The following is a 17,874-nucleotide window of genomic DNA, read 5'->3' as shown; positions in this document are numbered from 1 at the left end:
TCCAGGGGGGGGCAGGAATGGGACAGCATTTATTTGCACTTGTGCACGTAGTAACCAGTGACATAGCCCAAGATGAAGACGATCCAGAAGAGAGCCACTCCACCCAGCACCTTCATGGCGATCCCCAGCTTGCCCGAGCACAGTTTCTGGGAGAGCCTAGAGAGAACCACCAGTGAGCCCAAGCCAGAGCCGCAGGGAAGTTCCTGGGTGGGCTTGGGTGTGGAAGGAGGGCTAGATCAGGAAAAAGCTTGAGCCTGAGTGCTCTGCTGGAGGTGGGGGGTTACCTGCCACCCTCCCTCCGGGTAAGGTCCAGAGTCATAAGCACCTGGGTGGGTTGTCAGGGGGCTGGGGTTGGACAAGGCTGGTCAGTGCTGGGAGCCACAGCCTGTTGGGGTTTTACCTGCGATAGCATGAGGCCTCCTCGGTGCTGGACATGGCAGTCATGCTGACTTCATCCCGGCTGCTGTTGTCCCACCTGCTGTAGTGGACACCGCTCTCCTGGGACTGCATGCTGTGGACCTGAGGTGGAGCTACACCATTCAGAGTGGAGGAGATAAAACAAGTATCAGACGGACTCAGAAGGCAGGCTGGAGCTGCTGTTAGGGGAGGGTCAGCCTGGAAGGAGGGGGTGGGACTTACCAGGATAATTAGAAACTAGGTCAGGGTCAGAAGGACCAAGCAAAGCAGGAATTCCAACCCAGGGGGCAGGGCAGTGGCCCAGCCCTGACCCTCAGGAATGTAAGCCACTGCTTTTTCAACTGGGGCCTCTTCTGAGGGGTGAGAGGCCCTCCTCCCTCGCAGGACACTTATCAGGGGGGGCAGCCAGTGCTGCCCTCAGAGACCAGGAACGTGTAACTGCCAAGGACCTGATAACTGTCTTCCTCCCCGGCCCAGGCGATAAGGCCTGGAGCTGCTGCCCTCTGGAGAGGCTGGCAGGAAAAGGGAAGAACCGAGGACGGTATGGTGGCTGGTATCGCCAGTCCAGCCAGCCAGAGAGCTGCCCAGCTGCAGCTGTCCTCAGCCCCTCCTCCACCTGCTGTCCCTGAGAGTCGTCAAGCAGAGCTTCTGGGGGACCCAAGGGGCTCCAGAAGGCTGCAGATAGTAGGTTAGCAGGAAGTAGGGCCACTTGAGTGCCTAGAGCAGGAAGGTGCCTATCACCAATCCATCCCTGACTCCCTCAGGGCCAGCCACCCCCTGAACAGACAGTGGGTTGGGAGGAGTCACAGTGACAGTGTTGCCATGCATGGTCGCTCCTGCCTACCCACAGGCTGGCACTGGACACTTGACTAACCTCACTTACCCTCTGACCTCTTCTGTTACCTCTTGTTTACCTAAGGGGAGCAGGGCACACACCAGAAGTACAGGCTGTGAGATAAGAAGGTTAGGTCTCCTGAGTACCAAGCATCCGAGTGTCCCCTCACGGCACCCAGCTCCAGGACACTGTCTCGCAGCAGCTGAGGCAGTGGGAATGCAGGGCATCCTGGGTAACTGTACACGGTGACCTAAAGGCACAATCAGCCTGTGGGCCGCAGAGAACCTGCAGAAGCTCAGAATGCCAGACTGCTGGGCGAAGGGTGGAAGAAGGCGCTATCCTAACAGCCACAAGTGTCTTCAGGTGGGGCCTCTGGCTGACAGCCTGAAGTGACAAGTGTTGCCGGAGTATGGGTTCTGTTTGCTGAGTGCATCAGAAAGAGCATGCCAGCTACAGGCACAAGGTTCAACCCCTTCCTCTAGGTGGCCCCAGGTGGCAGCCACGCTGAGATGAGTTTAATATTCCAATCCCTCCTTTGCCATGTCACCAGCTTCGGGCAGAGTGCTGAGTGGGGTGGGATGCAGGGAGAGGGAGCAAACTTTCAGAATGAAGAGTAGCCACCTCTTTCCTGCTTATGTGACGGCTAGAGAGCTGCCACACCACACATACAGTTTAGACACCCATGCAACACTAGCCCTAACAGGGCTGTCTTTAAATCTGTATCAAACCCGCCCACATGTAGAATTTGGGGTATGAGGGCCTCCCCAGTTTGTTCGAGCCTGAGGTAGTGGGATCCTGTTATCTGCCAATCATCTGTGGCTGGACAGGCCACCAGAAAGCAATGAGTTCTTTGGTCCCAGGCGCTCCTGGGCTTCGTGCACCTTGAGTTGTACAACCGTCATAGGCACAGTAGGAAGGGCCTACAAGGCCCCTTCAAACCCAGAGGCTCCCCTGAAGGGGTGTGCACATAGGAGTCCAGCATGCGGTTGCTCATTAGTCCCGTTTGCCCACAGAGGACCTCTGCGACCCCAACTTACAAAGGCGAGTCGTGGCGGGGGCTGAAGCCTCTGGTGCCAGGAAGGCTGTCAGGGTCTGGTCAGGGGGGTCCCACCTTCCCCCAGCAGGGTGAGCCAGGATGTGAGGTAGGGTTGGTGCCTCGAGCCTTAAAGAAGAAAGCAACAAAGATGGGGAGAGAAACAGATAGCTAGAGGAAAGGAAGAGACTGGCCCCCAAGGGTGTTCCCGGGTCCCGACAGGAGCTGGGCCGGCAGTTCCGGGCCTCACAGCCCTCGGGAGTTAGGCCTAGCTAGCCCTTCCCACTCCCGAATTTTAGGGCCAGGGAAGCTCTAGCCCCGGAGGACACGGGAGTGGTGGGGGCGTTCTGCGAGGCCCACCTCCCTGGGCTGCAGTCTACACTGAGTGCGTCTCACCTGCGCCCCTCGCCAGGGCCGCCGCGCACGCCCGGGACGCGCGTCTCCAGCCCCGGGGGTGACGGGGGCGGGGCCCGCGGCTGGGGGCGGGGTCTGGAGGGCGGGGCTGAGATGAGGGAGGCCAGGCTGGGAAGGGGCAGTGGGCCGGGAAGTCTGGTACCGACGGGGAGGGGCGGACCCCCTCTGGCTGCCGGAGCCGCAGAACCGAGCGGGCCACGGGAGAGGCCTGCAGAGGGCGCCTGGTCCTTGCCCAGCCTCGCAGAATCCAGGCCTTCTCCCCAGAGGGAGGGCAGAGATGGTGGTGTTCCCGCACTGGTGGCGCCCGGGGCACGGGCGGGCGGGCGGCTGCAGGATCAGAAGAGTGCATGCACCAGACGTGACAGTAAAGAGCCGCGGGAGGATGAGCTTTGTATTCAGCAGGGTACGTGGCACAGACTTTGTCAGTCAAAACACACTGACCACAGACACCAGGAGGCCGTGGGTTGGGAAGCGCTGTCCTCAGCACCTACACCACCTACCCCATCCCACTCTTCCTCCGCCTTCCAAAGCGACCCCAGTAGCAAGAGCATGGCCCGGGCGCAAGTGCTGGGTCTGAAGGGGGAGGGTGACAGTCTCTGGACCTCTGCAAAGTGAAGCCTGGAAGAGCGCCCTGGAGGTGTGGACGTCCCCCACAAACGGGCTGTGGCCCTGGAAAGGGAGCTGTGGCATGGGACATGGCCCAGGTAGTTCGCGTGCAAAAGATTAATTAGGTTCTGTAGGTACCAGAGAAGAAGGTGAGGCAGTGGCCAACTCTAAGGTTTAATTTCTTTTTCTTTCTTTCTTTCTTTTTTTCTTTTTTTTTAACACAGAGCAAGTCACAAAGGTCCTGGCTTCTGGCCAGTAGGACACATCCTGGGGATCCCAGCCAGGTCTATTTGGGAGATAACTTCTTGATCTTGGTGGGCAGGGAGATGTCTGACTGTTGCAGCGGGGGCACCTTTACGCCTTTCTGTTTCAGCTGACCATAGAAGTCACTTCTCTCTGTGATGATTCTCTGGACAAGAAACAGTCAATGGGTGACCTCCAGCTCCGCACCTTGGTCTCCCACCACCCACCCAGGACTTGCAGCAGTGGGCAAGTGCAACCCAAAAAACTCTGCATCTGCAGTGTGGTGTCCCTGCTGGGGCTGTGGTGGGACTATAGAAAGGACGTCCCAGGAGGCACAGGGGAAAGAGACTATGCACTTGTCCCAGGAGTCCAGCTCACAGCCAGCCTTCATTGAAGGGGACCTTAGATGCCTAGATACCAGGAGCTATCTGTTTCATCTTGTGCAGAAGGGCCCACCCAATCCTTCCCCAGCCCTAACCCTGTTCTCACTCCTAGCAGAGGCACGGGGCCTTGGGCATCTTCTCTGTCCTTCTGTCCCTCTTCCCTCCCCACAAGCAGACACAAGGCCATAGGTGCCAGACACACTGCCTCTCCAGAGGTGGCAGTGACCCAGGCTCCCTCCCCACAAGCCACAGGGAAACACAGGCATGTTGGGTTCACTGGGCAATGCAACAGAATACATTGCTAGACCTTGGGAACAGAGTGGCTGCTAATGAGATGTGATCCTGTGTGGCACATGACCCCAACCAGAGCAGCCTGCTACCTCAGCGATGCCCAGGACTCTGGTGCCCCCTAGACCTGCAGGGTAGGCATGTTCATCCTCCTTACAAAGGGAAGATCCTACAATTGAGGAAAACACAAAGCAGCTAGGCAGCTAGGATTAGCATCGAGGACTGGTAAGTGGTGACTGCTCCAGGTCACAGGCACCAAAGCCTGCACCCCCAGGTCCCTCTAAAGCTTCTGCTTTGGGGGACTCTAGGTCCATAGCAGTTGGCAAGGTTGAGGGCAGGAGGGAGAACTCTGTTGCCAGGACTCTGGCCTAGCAGCTTCTATGGAGGTGGAGGGTGCTCTACCAAGGGAGCTGAGCTGGGCAGAGAACTCTCAGAATGCAGGTAGCTTGTCCCTCTCCCTGGGCAGGGATGAGTGTTAGGGGCAACTGAGTGCCCCTCCTCCATGAGACTGAGAGCATGATAGAGCTATCCCCAGGAATGGTCTGGTCCCTTCTGGTTGAGCAGGGATAAAGGACAGTCCTGGAGTTACAATGCATGGGTGGCAAAGCTGGGGTGAGAACTGGGTTTCTGAACTGAGCCCAGGCCTTCCCTACTCCCTCAGCCTCTGGCTGTAAGCAGTGGAGACACAGCTTGGGTCCCCGTCTCCCTTCAGCCTCGGGCAGTGGGCAGTGGGGAGTGGGCAGTGGGGATACAGCTTGGGTCCCCTCACCTGCAGGGACTCCAGGATGTAGCTGTCAGAGAGCTCAGTGGACAAGTTCTTGGTCCCACTGGCGCTGAAGACGGCCTGGATGATCTTATTCCTTAGTCTCTCAAGCTGTGAACAAAGGTGAGAGCCATCGCCCACTGTTACCGGGAATGATGCCTGGCCCTGCCACTGTAAGCCCTGCAGGCCAGGAAGGTATTTCTTGCTCCTGCTTGTCATGGCTGGAAACAGGACTTGCCTAAGAGCTAGAATGTTCTGGATCAGACTCCAGTTCCTGGGTGGCCCCACACTGAAGTGCAGAAGCTTTGGCATTGACCAAAACGCTTATTTTTATGTTCTGAAACCAGAAAAGCACACTTCCCCACCACAAGTCCTGGGAGTTGACACGAGGGACTCTCATATGCTAGGAAGCGCTCCTGCACTGAGATATATTCCCAGCTCAGGGAAAATATCAGTACAGGGTTGGAGAGATGGCTCCGTGGTTAAGAGCACTTGCTGCTCTTGCAGAGGACTACCATAGGTTACATAGCTCTTAGCACCCACATGGGGTGTTTGCATCTCCCTGTAGCTCAGGCTCCACAGGGATCTGAAGTTTCTAGGCCCTATAGGCATCTGTGCTCACACACTGGCAGCCACACACACACATGTGTTTACATGCACTGGCAGCCACACACATACGTGTGTTTACATGCACTGGCACCCACACACACACATGTGTTTACATGTACTGGCAGTCACACACATTCGTGTGTTTACATGCACTGGCAGCCACACACACACGTGTGTTTACATGCACTGGCAGCCTCACACATACATGTTTTTACATGCACTGGCAGCCACACACATACACATGATGGTTTTCTTTAATCCCAGCGTGGGGGGGAATGGGCTCCCAAGGTCCCACTCCTGGCTGAGGAACTATTGGCAGTTAGTGACTACTGGGGTAGGAGTCAGTTTTCTTCGAGTGGTGACACTGACTAGTTGTTCACACACACACCCTCCCCCCCTGCAGTGTGTGACTCCTCAGCCATTCACATATGGGCAGCATTAATTGGACCCAGTGGGTTATTAAAAAAATCAATTTAGAAAAGACAAGAGGGCTTAAAGCAGGAACGAGATACCCTGCGGGGAGCAGGAGAAAGTTTTGGGATGAATTGCGGGTGGGGCAGACATGAACACCATCACCCTCCCTCCTGCCTTTTTTTTTTTTCTAGCTGAACCCAAGGCCCGCGTTCTGGATAAACAATGCTGACCCTTGCCCTCTGTGTTTCCAGAATGTTCCATGAGCCTCACTCCCTCCTCCACCACTCTCCAAGCATCAGCTCTAGACTGCGTGTTGCAACCTGAGGCAGAATGAGCCAGAGCCCTGGTCTTCTGGGCACATGGTCCGTGTGGGTGGGCAGTGGTCAAAGTCATGAACTTGAACTCTCAGTGTGTGTGTGTGTGGGGGGGCAACAGTGGGCATTACCCTGGCCTGACAGGACTCCAGGACCACACGAGTCTGTTGCTCTGCTTGCTGGATTGTCTCGTTCCGTCTCTGGAGGTCATCATGCAGATTCTTCCAACGCCTTAGGTGGTCTTCATTCAGGTCCACATGAGCCTGCAGCTCACTAGTTTTGGTGTGCAGCTCTGTGATGGTCTGATCACGCTTGAGGAGCTCTGTCTCCAAGTCAGATACTTGCTGGGGGAACCAGGAAAGGCAGAGCATTAGCCGTGTGGCTGGAGCTGCTCCTGTGTGGTCCTTACCACTCTTCCTAAAAGATGGAGGCAGTGCACCCTGTGTTCCTGCCACCCAGCCAAGCCATTGCCAGAGGACCCCAGTGTGGGTTTGTTGAGCGGGTTTGCTGTCTGGGGTAAGAGGCCCAACTCAAATGTGAAGATGCCTTATCTGTCCATCATGGTATCCCAGCCCACCAGGATAGTAACCCAGCCCAGCCTTCAGCAATGCCCATGCCATCACCTGTCGGAGAGCAAGATTTTCCTTCTCAATGAGTCCCATTATCCCCTGCTGTTTCTTTTCCTCCCGGAGGTTGGAGAACTGTAGGGCAGACAGAGGGGGTAGGGGGTTGTGAGTGGGGTGGGGGTGTCAGCATAGGTCCCAGGCCTGGGACAGACGGAGTACCAATGCCTGTTCTGCCTTCTAGCCCTCCCAGGAGAAGGAAAGTTGTAGGTTTCTACCAGAGACAATGGGAAGAAGAGAAAGGGCCCCAAGGACACAGAAGCAGAGCATTGGATAGCATCCAACATTGCAGATCCAAGAAAGCCAAATGCTAAGCTGTTTGCAGGGAACCCAAAGACAGCACAGTTCTCACTCTGTTTCCTAGAAGAGTCATAGAAAAAGAGTGGTCAGTGGCCAGCTGTTACTGAGAGTAAGGGCCATGGACTCATCCCAGGCCCTGGCCTGCCAGCTACCTGACCGTTATCAATACTGGTGAAGACTGGCCAGTTTCAGGCCTGAAGAAGCCACCCTCCTCTGTGTGCCATGTGTAGATACTCTCAGCCTTCTGCCTTCCAGGCCCAGAACTGGAGCAAGAAACCTTTGCTCATTAGCCGAGATGTGTTTTCCATCTCCTAGCTTTCAAGGAGACTTGAGCAACCCAAAGACCAGAGGAGATTTCTGTAGAAACTCTCCAGGGGGCCTGCTGGGGATCACAGTGTAGTCACCTTCATACTCAAGGGGTCCAGGCAGCCCTGGGGCAACAAGTTTAACAAGAATCAATAGAGACCAAGCTCATCCGAAATGGAAGAGCAAGACATTGAAGTGGCAATGACACTGTGATCCCAGGGAAGGAGGCAGAGGCAGGAGGATGCCATGGATACCAGCCAGCCTGGGGTTCTGATCTAGACCTTTTCACAGACAATAACAAGCTCCAATTAATGCTGCCTTTGCAAGAAGAGAGGCGAGTGCTCTTGTGAAATAGATAGGGGTGGCACTGGAAAAAGAAGAAAATGAGCCGTCGGAGCATAGATGGACATTTAAAACATTGTAACAGAAACTCCCGCTGCTGATAGGTCTGAGGAAACCTCAGCGATGAGGAGACAGAAAGTAAGAAGAAGGGCAGGCAGCCAGAGGGCCAGTCCAAGTTCCCGGAGCTCCATGAGAGAAGTCAGAAAGGAAGAATGCGATTGTTTAGGCTGGAGCGATGGACTGGGTGGCTAAGGGCACTGGCTGCCTTTGCAGGTGGCCAGGGTTTGGTTCCCAGCACCATGTCAAGCAGCTGGCTCCAGCAGCCAGGCTCTCCAACAGCCTCTCCTGGTCTTTGTGGGCACCTGCACTCATACACATAAATTTAAAAAGCAGGATAATCTAGAAAAGAATGTGGTGGTTCACTTAACTGTCAACCTGACAACCCACATGTGAGAAGAGGCTCTCGAAGGATTGTCTGGGTCGTGTTGGTCTGTGGGGAGGAGGGACTGTCTTGATCGATTATTGATATGGGAGGGCTAAGTCTGAAAGTGGGCAGCAACATTCCCTGACTGCGGTCTGAGACTGTATGGGAGCCAACAAGGTTATCCAAGCATTAAGCATACAGGCATTCCTTCTCTCTCCTCGACTGTGGATTTTAGCTGCTTCTGGCTCCTGCCTTGACTTCACTGCCGTGACGGACTATGGCCTGGAACTGTGAGCTGAAATGAACCTTTTGTCCCCTAAGTTGCTTTCTCTCAGGGTGTTTTGCCACAGTAACAGAAACAAACTAGAGCAGAGAAGTGAACAGCTATGCAAACAAAGATTCTACAGCATATGACACTCTTCCAGAAGGCCAGCAAGTGCCTGCTGTATAGTGAGAGGATACACCTCCGGATAAGACAACACAAGTCTGTGAGGTCTCAGGACACCCTGGACAGAGACAGGTTCTCACAGCTTTCTAACAGACAACCTTCAAGATGCGGGTGACCTCAGACCTCCCACCAGCAGGCTTAGAAGCTACAAGAACAGTCTTGGCCTTCACAACAGGGCAATGCTTTTACAGGAAGGTGGGATAATGACTTCCAAATTGTGGTCAGCCTGATTGGTTTTTTTATTTTTGTTTTTTTTTTTTGTTTTTTTCGAGACAGGGTTTCTCTGTGGCTTTGGAGGTTGTTCTGGAATTAGCTCTTGTAGACCAGGCTGGTCTCGAACTCACAGAGATCTGCCTGCCTCTGCCTCCTGAGTGCTGGGATTAAAAGCGTGCACCACCACCGCCCAGCTCAGCCTGATTGTTATTAATGTGTAGGATCAAGGCGTTTGCAGGTAGCTTGTATTCCCAAAGTTTTACAGACATATCCTTTCTGAAAAAAAAAAAAAGCCCAAGAAATATGCTACATAAAAACATAAGGCCATCAGGGATGGAGAGATGGCTCAGTGGTTATGAGCATTAGCTGTCTTCCAAAGGACCCAGGTTCAGTTCCCAGCACCCACATGGAGCTCACAACTGTCTAACTCCAAGATCTGACACCCTCAGGCAGATATACATGCAGGCAAAATACCAATGCATACAAAAAATAAAAATAAATAATTTAAAAATAACTGTTTGTACCCTTAAGAAAAAAAAAACATAAGGGTGTCAGTCAACAAAGAGAAGGACCTAGATGCAGAAGTTCAAGTTCATGACAAGAGTCCCGACAACGTTGTCTAGTGAACTCTTATGTGTTTCTCGTAACTGCGGGAATGACGTCAGCACAGGGTTGATGCCACTGGAACTGGGATAGGATGATATTGGGGGGCAAAGGACGGGGAGATAGCGCCTGCCCTGTTGGATGGCAGATGAGGACCTGAGGGAAGAGGAAGTCACTTGATGACATCACGATGGTGTTGACTCTACAAAGAGCATGATCTGATGCTATAATGGCATTTCCTGAAGAATTTGCCAGGAGACTTAGAAGCCATTGCCACGGGATGGGGGATATGAGCCGGAGGCAATTGTGGAGTAGCTTGGATAAAAATAAACCTTTCTGTCTCGGGCATTTGTTAACAGGAGCGTGAGTAAACCCAGTGCTAAGCATACTGCGAATGTAGATAAACTTAGTCCAGGGATCAGGGACTGGCAAACGTTTGGGAAATGACCAGGGTTACGCTGCACAAGACATCAGGGACACAGAGCAAAGGACAGCCGGGCCGGGGCTATCCACAAAGTCTGGTAGGAATCTTGGCTCTGCTGCCATCAGCTGGTGCCCTGGGCTTGGAACCTTTGTTCCTAGGGAAGGCCATGCTCCCTGAGCTGCTGGGGCTACTGGGCCCTGCTGGCTTTGCTCGCTGAGCCAGGCTAGCGGGGGCTGCTGAGTGCACAGTCACCTTGTTGGTCATGGTCTGTATCTGCTGCTTTCGTTCACGGAGTTCCTTTTCCAGCCGCTCATTTTCCGTGGTGACCTTTCGCAGCTGAGACTCTTGGAAGTTGGTTTGCCGTTGTAAAGATGTGATGGCTCCTAAGGGTAAGGCAGGAGAGCGGCAGAGCGAGAGAGTGAGGACCAGCTGTTAGCCCAGGGTCTAGTTGCTCATCTGAATGCCCAGTCACCCTTCCTGGTATAACTCCTGGTGGAGAGGGACCCACATTTCCTGCCCCTCCTGCCCCTCCTGCCCCTCCTGCCCCCCCTGCCCACTGGGTAGAGCCCGCAGAGCTGCACACCCACACCCCATGGCATCAGCCCCGGCCCTTCCTACCTGTGGCCAGGGAATATTTGGCTCTGGTGAGTTCCAGCTCACTCTGTAAGTCCATCAACATACGCTCATACTCCTCCAGCTGGGCCATCAACTCCTCCTCAAAGGACTCAGTAATAGAGTATGACTTCCTGGGGCGCTGCTCCTCCTCCTCCTCCTCCTTCAGCTCCCACAATTCTTCCTCCCCTATCACCACCTCCTCCTCTTCCTCGGCCCCTTTCAACTCCTCTTCCTCCTCCTCCTCAGGGCCCTCTTCGTGCAAAGTCCCTCCCTTGACAATGCTCCTGGTGGAGAGGGACCCTAGGCTCCTAGGTTTGGCAGCCTCCTCCGGGGGCCCCTCAGAGCCCTTTTCCTCTGTGATACTTCCTGCTTCCATCGGCCGCTCCCTGTTCTCTACCACGTTATAGTCTTCCTGCATCTGGGGACAGAGAGAAAAGGGGCTTGGCGCTGACATCAACACCCCAGGTACAAGGGAGAGGCACCAACGCTGGTAAGCAGCCCGGTTCATTTGTCTTCTCTCAGGACCTGTGCTCTCGGTGGGGAGAGGGAAAGAGCCTAACCATCTGGGACTAGGGAGAGCGACAACAGATCAGGAGCGTGTGGGCAGGAACACTGTGGCCGGGGCCTCCCGTCCTCCCCAGCAGCTCTGAGGGGTGACAGCCCTGGAGCCTCCCGCCCTCCCCAGCGGGCTCTGAGGGGTGACAGCCCCTGGGGCCTCCCGCCCTCCCCAGCAGCTCTGAGGGGTGACAGCCCCTGGGGCCTCCCGCCCTCCCCAGCAGCTCTGAGGGGTGACAGCCCTGGAGCCTCCCGCCCTCCCCAGCGGGCTCTGAGGGGTGACAGCCCTGGACCTGGACCCACACCTGCATCCAGTGCTGGAGCTCCTCGTCTTCCCTGTACACCGGCCTCAGCATGCTCAGCCTCCCCAGCTTCAGTGCAGCCTCAAAGGACCGTTCCTGTTGGATGCTGCGATGAACCTCGGGCTCCCTGAATTGACCCCCCTCCCCATCCTCCAGGAAGGGGACAGCGGGTTCTCCAAGCACACATGGGTAACCACAGCAGAGGGCGAGGAAGCAGTACCATCGAGCAGAACAAGGCAATGGGGAGCAGACGAGCAGTCCTGGGGGACAACAGGGCTCTGGGCCCCACCAGAACAGCTTCCAGCAAATACTTGGCACCAGTGATCACGCTCATTTGTGCTTCACCTGGCTGCCATGTCCTCTCATGCCTGCATAAGAGCCCTTGGGGGAAATGGGGGAGCAGAAGTCCCATTTGTTCTGCCTCAGGCATCTGTGTGGGCAGCTTCTCCCAAGGTACCCAGGCACTACCCATGACCTCCAGTCTCCTCCCTGCTCCCGCTTGGTGTCTGCCCCAACATAAGGGCAGGCTGTCATCAAGTATGAAAGGCATCGAGTCTTGGGCCAGTCAGGGGACCATTCCTCCTGGTCACACAGACCCACCTCACTCAGCCCTTTGCCAGCCTTGCCCACAGCTCCTGGGGACACCTCAGTGCTCCCAGACGCCTCCTGCCAGGCAGAAGGCTCACCGTCCTGATGGAAGCTGATGATGCTTCTGTGCCTTTGCTTCTGAGAAGGATTTTCAGCTGCTTCTTCAGGGCCTCCTTCTCCTTCTGGAGCGACAAGATCTCCTGGTCTTTCTTCTGCATCTGGGTCTCCAGCACTGAAAGGCGCTGGAGTTCTTCCTCCAGCCGGACCAGGGAATGATCCTATGTGGAAACCAGAGACAGCTCCTGGGCCACTAGGCAAGGCCAACTCTCTCCCATAACCCATCCCAGCCATCCAAATAACAGTAGTTCCCAGACACTCAAACCCTGGGACAAGCTGTACAGCTCTTTATTGCAGCCATGTCCTGAGGTTCTTATGACCTTCTTGCATCTGTCCTGGGAGCAGACCCCAAATCCTTGTGCAAAGGCATTCAGGTCAGGGCCAGAGCCTGGTCAGCCTTCCTGATGTAATTCAAGAGACCTGTATTCTTAGTGGTCCCCACACCCACAGCAACATCACCCAAGCATAACCCCCAAGGGATTTATCAGGGAGCTCCTCAGCCTGCTTTCTCAAAATCTCAGCTCCATCCAGTTCTTCAAAATGGAAGACAAAGACATCTTCGCAAACAGCTCTTCATCAGCAGATGTGAACTCAGAAACTAAAGGGACCAGCTCCCCTTTCGGCAGCCATAACAGCCGAACACGTACTTGCCATAACCTTGCCTTGGTCACTTAGAGGTCACATGCCTGCCTCGTGACAAGGAACCAATCAGAAGTTAGCTGGTGGCGCTATGCTTTACGATCCTGGGTGTACTTTATGGGCAAGCGCACAGCAATGACGCAGAGCATAGCAACCACCCTGGGAGGGCCTATGGGCCATAACAACCACACCAATCCTGAGCCTGTGGGTACCACTAGACATTCCCCTTATGCTGCCCTACAAGATCTGTCTCTGCAGCGGTTCGAGCTATCTTTGCTAGCCATCCACCATGGTGGGTGGGTGAAAGACCCGAGCTAACATGGGGTTAGCTCGTTAAACGACTATAATAAAGCCTCATGCAGTTTTCATCAAGCTCTCGAATCCGCCTGGTGATTGGGGTGACCGTGGTCGTGGCCTGGGACCCCGGATACCTGAGTTTTCCGGGGGTCTAACAAAACAGACTAAAGTCAGGTGTTCAGGCAGGGGAAAATTACCCACACAGAGAAATCCAGAAAGGGAGGAAACTACAAATCTATCAAATTATTTGAAACAACATCATAGCCTTCTATGTAGCCTGTGGATTGAAGAAGAAACCACTTAAGAAATTAGAAAACATTGTGAATGAATGAACCGAACCTGCTGCCATTGTCATACCTGGAGATAAATCTAAAATTGTGATTAAAGCCAGCTTGTAGAGAGCAAAGTTGTCTCCAGAATGAGCACTGCTCTTTTAAGACAAAGGTCTGATTATAGCCCTGGATGGCCTGGAACTCACTACGTAGACCAGGCTAGACTCCCTGCCTCTATCAGATTAAAGGTTTGTGCCACCATGCTGTTCATACTGTTCTTACAGAGGACCAGAGTTCAGTTCCTAGAACTCAGGCAGGGCAGCTCATAACTACCTGTAATTCCAGCTCCAGGGGGAGCCAACACCCTCATCTGGCCCTGCACACACATGGAAGAAAGTCACACAGGGACACAGAGACAACCCCCCCCCACACACACACACCAGAATGAAGCCAGAATGTAACACTGGGAAATGTGAAAGGGGTGTGGAAATTATTTGTGTGACTGTTACAATTTTTTAATGTCAAAAATAAAAAAGCAAAGTGAGACAACAATGCCAGAGAACACATCTTACTGTTCTGACCATGGTGATTTTAGACATGTGCACATGTCTCAAAGTAGTCTGAGGACCTGAGGACGGCAGGGGGCAGGGCAGGGCGGGGGTGGAGGTGCGGGGCAGGGGTGGGGTGGGGTGGGGTGGAACTGCATCATTTTCTGTTGGGGACTCCTTAGGTGGCGCAGGAGAAGAAAGAAGGAGAAGGGGAAGTGCTTCTGAGTTTTTAAAAACAAGGCCAGGATAACCTGGATGCCAAACTCCAACAGAATTCTAAGACAGGAGAATTGTGTGATCAACTCTCACAAGCATCTTTTTTTTTTTTTTTTCTAAGAAAAAAATCCCATGTGTTGTCTTGTACCCAAATCTCCAGGCGTTTGCTGGCCTCTAACTCAGATGGTCAGAACTCATGCTCACAGGGACTTCTGGGCTGAAGGTGTACAGAACGGCCGGTGGTTGCACGTGCTAACAAGATCTGTGTCCTGGTTAAGTGCCACACACCGGGAAAAGGAAGGAGTCTGGACGGTTGTGTGTGTAAACCACTGGATTCCTAGCTGCCACAGTACAGTGTTGGGTGTCATTTTAGGCTCCAGCAGGTTGCAGGGCCGGGGTGGGACCCTACCTTCTCATGGATGACTGAGATGTACCAGGGCATTCTGGTTCTCTGGGACCTCTTGACCATGGTTGGGCTGCCGGGAGGACTCGTGGTTGGGGGCTCACTCCTCTTCCGTGAGAAGCTGAGCTCGCAAGCGCTCTTGCTGATTGAAAAGAGGCGCCCTGTGGAGGAAGCAGAGGGCAGTTGAGTCTTCCCTGCAGGTGTGCTGTGGAGTCTTCCATGATAATATCCACCCTTTCAGACCTTCCCTGAGAGGCCAGGGTGGAGGAATGGGAGCCCAGGTGTCAGGACAGGAAGACATCTGCCACTGCCCATGTTGACCCCATGACCCAGCCCTCTTGCACCCCTGAGTCTCACTTTAGACTGTGGGGTTCTTCACCTTCTTAAGGCTGGAGGGAATTGTTCATGACAGGTCATTCATTGTCTGAAATCATCACGTTTATCTCACTTCCTAGCAAATGAAAGCTTATTTCTCTATTCAAAGAGGTGGTACCCAGGGGGCTGGAAGTAAAGGGCGCAGAGAAGGCAGAGCACACAGATTTCAGCTGTGGTTCAGCCAAAGACAAGGAATAATGGTAGTGTCTTCCAGGGGTGAGAGTAGAGGTCCACCGCAGCCCTGGACTGGGGTAGCCTGTGTCTCAGAGGTTTTTTTTTTGTTATTTTGCTTTTTGTTTTTTCTGTTGTTGTTGTTTTTTGAGAGGCAGGCAATCCTAGGAAGAGTTCCATAAGGGCACATCAGGCATCCCTGGGAAGCAGCTTTATTGTTCGGGGTCCCAGCCGATGAAGGCAGAGGCCTCCAGGATCTCCTTACCATCCATACTGGTGTCAGAGTCCTGCCCGACCAGGGGTTGGTCCTCAGTCATCTTCCAAGTTCCAGAGTTGTCCCTGGGCATATCGACTGTGGTGGCAGAACCTGGAATGTGCAAGGTGCCAGGAGGTGACAAGAAGTTCTCCCTGTCCCAGAATCTCTAGGGCCAAGGCTGTCAAGTTATCTTTAAACACAAGACCAGGAACAAGTGAGTCTTCCTGATGGAGGCCTGGGACTGAACCCTGGGCTCCATCAAAACACAGGCTCTGTCTTTTTACCCATGTGATCACAGTGTATCATCTGAGAAGGCTGATGGAGGTACCCGTGAGAGAATGTAGATACAGACCCTGCAGATTAGACTCTGGGACCCCCTTGGCCCACCCCCCAACCATCCCACAGTTCCCCTGGGGAGTGGAGCTGGGCTATGGCTGAACTTCACAGACAAATCCCCAAGCTGGTGTTGGGGACATGGGACAAAAGCAGGTCAGGGATCCAAGAGGTCAGGATGTAGCCTTGACTCTGAGTGTTGTAGCCCTGGCTGACCACTGAGTGCACTCTTAGGCTTCAGCAAAACAAGGAGGGGCAAGATACAAAACTTCTAGGACTCCTTGGGGTGTTTGCTCCCACTGAGGTGTCCACAGACTTAAACTTCACAGAGGCTTCTAGAAATTCCAACCCTCTCCTCTGTCACCCCGACACTGTGTTTAACAGCAAAACAGGAAGGAGCCACCTTGAGTGTGAGGAAGCTGGGCCTCTTGCTTCTCTCATTTACAGTTGGTCATCCTCCAGCCTCAGCTCAGGTCTCACAAAGACTCTGCTCCCACAGAGGATTTCAGAAACAATCACAAGCAGTGATTGTTTACAGGCTGAAGGGTTCCAGGAGGAAGCAGGTTGCTCCAGTCACCCTTGGTGGTATGAGGGGTGGTCTTACCCATATGAGATACAGATGTGGCCCTCGTAGAGAACTGGGGGCATCCAGGCCGCATGAGGAAGGCCTTTCTCATTTCTTCCATTTCAGACACAAAGCCATCAGGGTTAGTGAGTTTCTTGAGCTGGCTCTGGCAGGAGAAAAAGTGAGACCAGGTACTTGGGCTGTGCCTTCGGGATAGCTGCAGGGACCTGTCTGTGCTGTTGCTCGCAGCATCCCAGAAAGCCCTGCATTAGAGACAACTCTTGGTTGGGTTGTTAGCACCCAACTTGGAGGTCACTGAGCCTGTCACCACCATCAGTGGCGTCCATGGTGCATGGACCTTTCTATTCAGACTTCCTTTTCTTGGGTCTTTCTCTCCCTTTCACCCTCCTCTCTGACACTCAGCAATACTCTTTGCTCTGGGTTTAGAGTTGACTTCCTCCTTTGGGCTTGGCTGTCCAGACTGAGCGGGAGCCAAGGTCTGCAAGAGGGGGAGTCACTTACCTACCCCCATCCAGCTACCTCCCTGGGAAAGCCTGGGGACTCTGGAGGTCATAGGTCACTCAGGAAGTTGGGTAAGGCCAGCCAGGGCTCTGCCCCACCAGAAGCTGCAGTCCTCAGGCCTCCTGGGCTCGGTGTGGCGGATTGCCAAGAAGCATGTACCAAGATCTGCTGGTTGACAGCTCCCATGGTACTTTGGCAAAGGAAAGGAGTGGCTAGCTCCATGGTGGCTGCACTGGGAATGTAGAGGTACTCCACCCAACCCCGTACCACTTTGCTGTTGTAGTGGTTGATGGCCTGGGCCGACTTGCTGGATCTGTGTTGGTCTTCTAGCTGCTTGTTCTCTACGCCATGGGAGCGCCGGCTGGAAACACTCTGAAGCAGCGCCAGGCCCTTGCTGATCTGGGGGGTTGGCAAGCTGAGTTCCTCGGGGAAGTTTTCCTTCTTCATTGGGAAGACAGAGACAGAGACAGACGGTCACCCTGAATGACCATGCAGGTCTATTGCTCCTGTGCACAGCACTGGTTATGGAGGGAAAGTCAATCTTGGCTTGAACCTTCATAGGTGTCCAAGCCAGAAAAGACAAGCCTTCCAATGCTCCTGTCCTACAGACTCCTGGGAGCAGTGTGTGTCATCACAGATGTCACCATAGAAACAGGGCATGGTCATAGTCTCCTCAATTTTCTGCAATTAGGTAAAAGAAGCTGGGAAGCAGACCCAAACACTGTTCCCACCAGACCTTGGGCTGTCAGGGAGTAAGAGAAGTAGTCTGACCCCCAGAGGCCTGGACTTCTCCTCTCATTTTTGTTGGGAGCAGGAGTAGTAATTTTCTTTTATTTTGTTGGCATGTATTCACTGTGCACACTGACAACATTCACTCCAGGGTATCGCATACTTCAACCACATTGTGAGAAACAGCTACCCTCCTCCATAATAAAAGCACTGGAGACTCGGAGTAGTGGAATCAACACGCCTATTTTACCAACTTGCAAAGATGAGCAATCAGCCTAGACAGACATGACCCTTCCTCCCTTTTCGAATAATGGGGCGGGGTGGGGGGGAATCATACAGGCCATCTACTCTTCTCAAGGTCTGCTCATT

General features: G+C 53.8%; 2 protein-coding genes across 3 annotated transcripts; both read right to left on the bottom strand.

Annotated features, from left to right (window-relative positions):
* On the bottom strand, positions 1 to 2,820 carry Smim1 (small integral membrane protein 1 (Vel blood group)). Of its 2 annotated transcripts, none has more exons than XM_027398472.2 (4): positions 2,682 to 2,820; positions 2,290 to 2,414; positions 401 to 530; positions 1 to 156 (listed from the first exon to the last, which is right to left on the bottom strand). In XM_027398472.2, exons 3-4 carry the CDS (start codon positions 508 to 510, stop codon positions 30 to 32), a joined length of 237 nt encoding a protein of 78 aa, XP_027254273.1. In that variant the 5' UTR covers positions 511 to 530; positions 2,290 to 2,414; positions 2,682 to 2,820; the 3' UTR covers positions 1 to 29. The 2 variants fall into 2 exon arrangements, with proteins under 2 accessions (XP_027254273.1, XP_027254272.1); XM_027398471.2 differs by lacking the exon at positions 2,682 to 2,820 and adding an exon at positions 640 to 929.
* A 771-nt stretch (positions 2,821 to 3,591) lies between these two features.
* Ccdc27 (coiled-coil domain containing 27) lies at positions 3,592 to 17,223 on the bottom strand. Its single transcript, XM_027398473.2, has 12 exons — positions 17,044 to 17,223; positions 16,294 to 16,420; positions 15,366 to 15,467; positions 14,561 to 14,715; positions 12,161 to 12,340; positions 11,478 to 11,570; positions 10,621 to 11,035; positions 10,255 to 10,385; positions 6,943 to 7,020; positions 6,451 to 6,663; positions 4,989 to 5,093; positions 3,592 to 3,714 (listed from the first exon to the last, which is right to left on the bottom strand). The coding sequence occupies exons 1-12, from the start codon at positions 17,221 to 17,223 to the stop codon at positions 3,592 to 3,594; spliced, it is 1,902 nt and encodes a 633-aa protein (XP_027254274.1).
* Between the last annotated feature and the right edge of the window lie 651 nt (positions 17,224 to 17,874).

Source organism: Cricetulus griseus, chromosome 2 (assembly GCF_003668045.3).
Source record: "Cricetulus griseus strain 17A/GY chromosome 2, alternate assembly CriGri-PICRH-1.0, whole genome shotgun sequence".
Classification (NCBI taxonomy): Eukaryota; Metazoa; Chordata; class Mammalia; order Rodentia; family Cricetidae; genus Cricetulus; species Cricetulus griseus.
This window is presented reverse-complemented; position numbering and strand designations above follow the sequence as displayed.

Excerpts from the sequence above, each read along its gene's own strand:
- Smim1 (XM_027398472.2), bottom strand. The coding sequence starts at position 510 with ATGCAGTCCCAGGAGAGCGGTGTCCACTACAGCAGGTGGGACAACAGC. Across the intron at positions 157-400 it reads GAGGCCTCATGCTATCGCAG|GCTCTCCCAGAAACTGTGCT; the intron begins GTAAAACCCCAA and ends GGTTCTCTCTAG.
- Ccdc27 (XM_027398473.2), bottom strand. The coding sequence starts at position 17,223 with ATGAAGAAGGAAAACTTCCCCGAGGAACTCAGCTTGCCAACCCCCCAG. Across the intron at positions 12,341-14,560 it reads TCTCAGTCATCCATGAGAAG|GATCATTCCCTGGTCCGGCT; the intron begins GTAGGGTCCCAC and ends GTTTCCACATAG. Across the intron at positions 3,715-4,988 it reads ACATCCTGGAGTCCCTGCAG|AGAATCATCACAGAGAGAAG; the intron begins GTGAGGGGACCC and ends TTTCTTGTCCAG.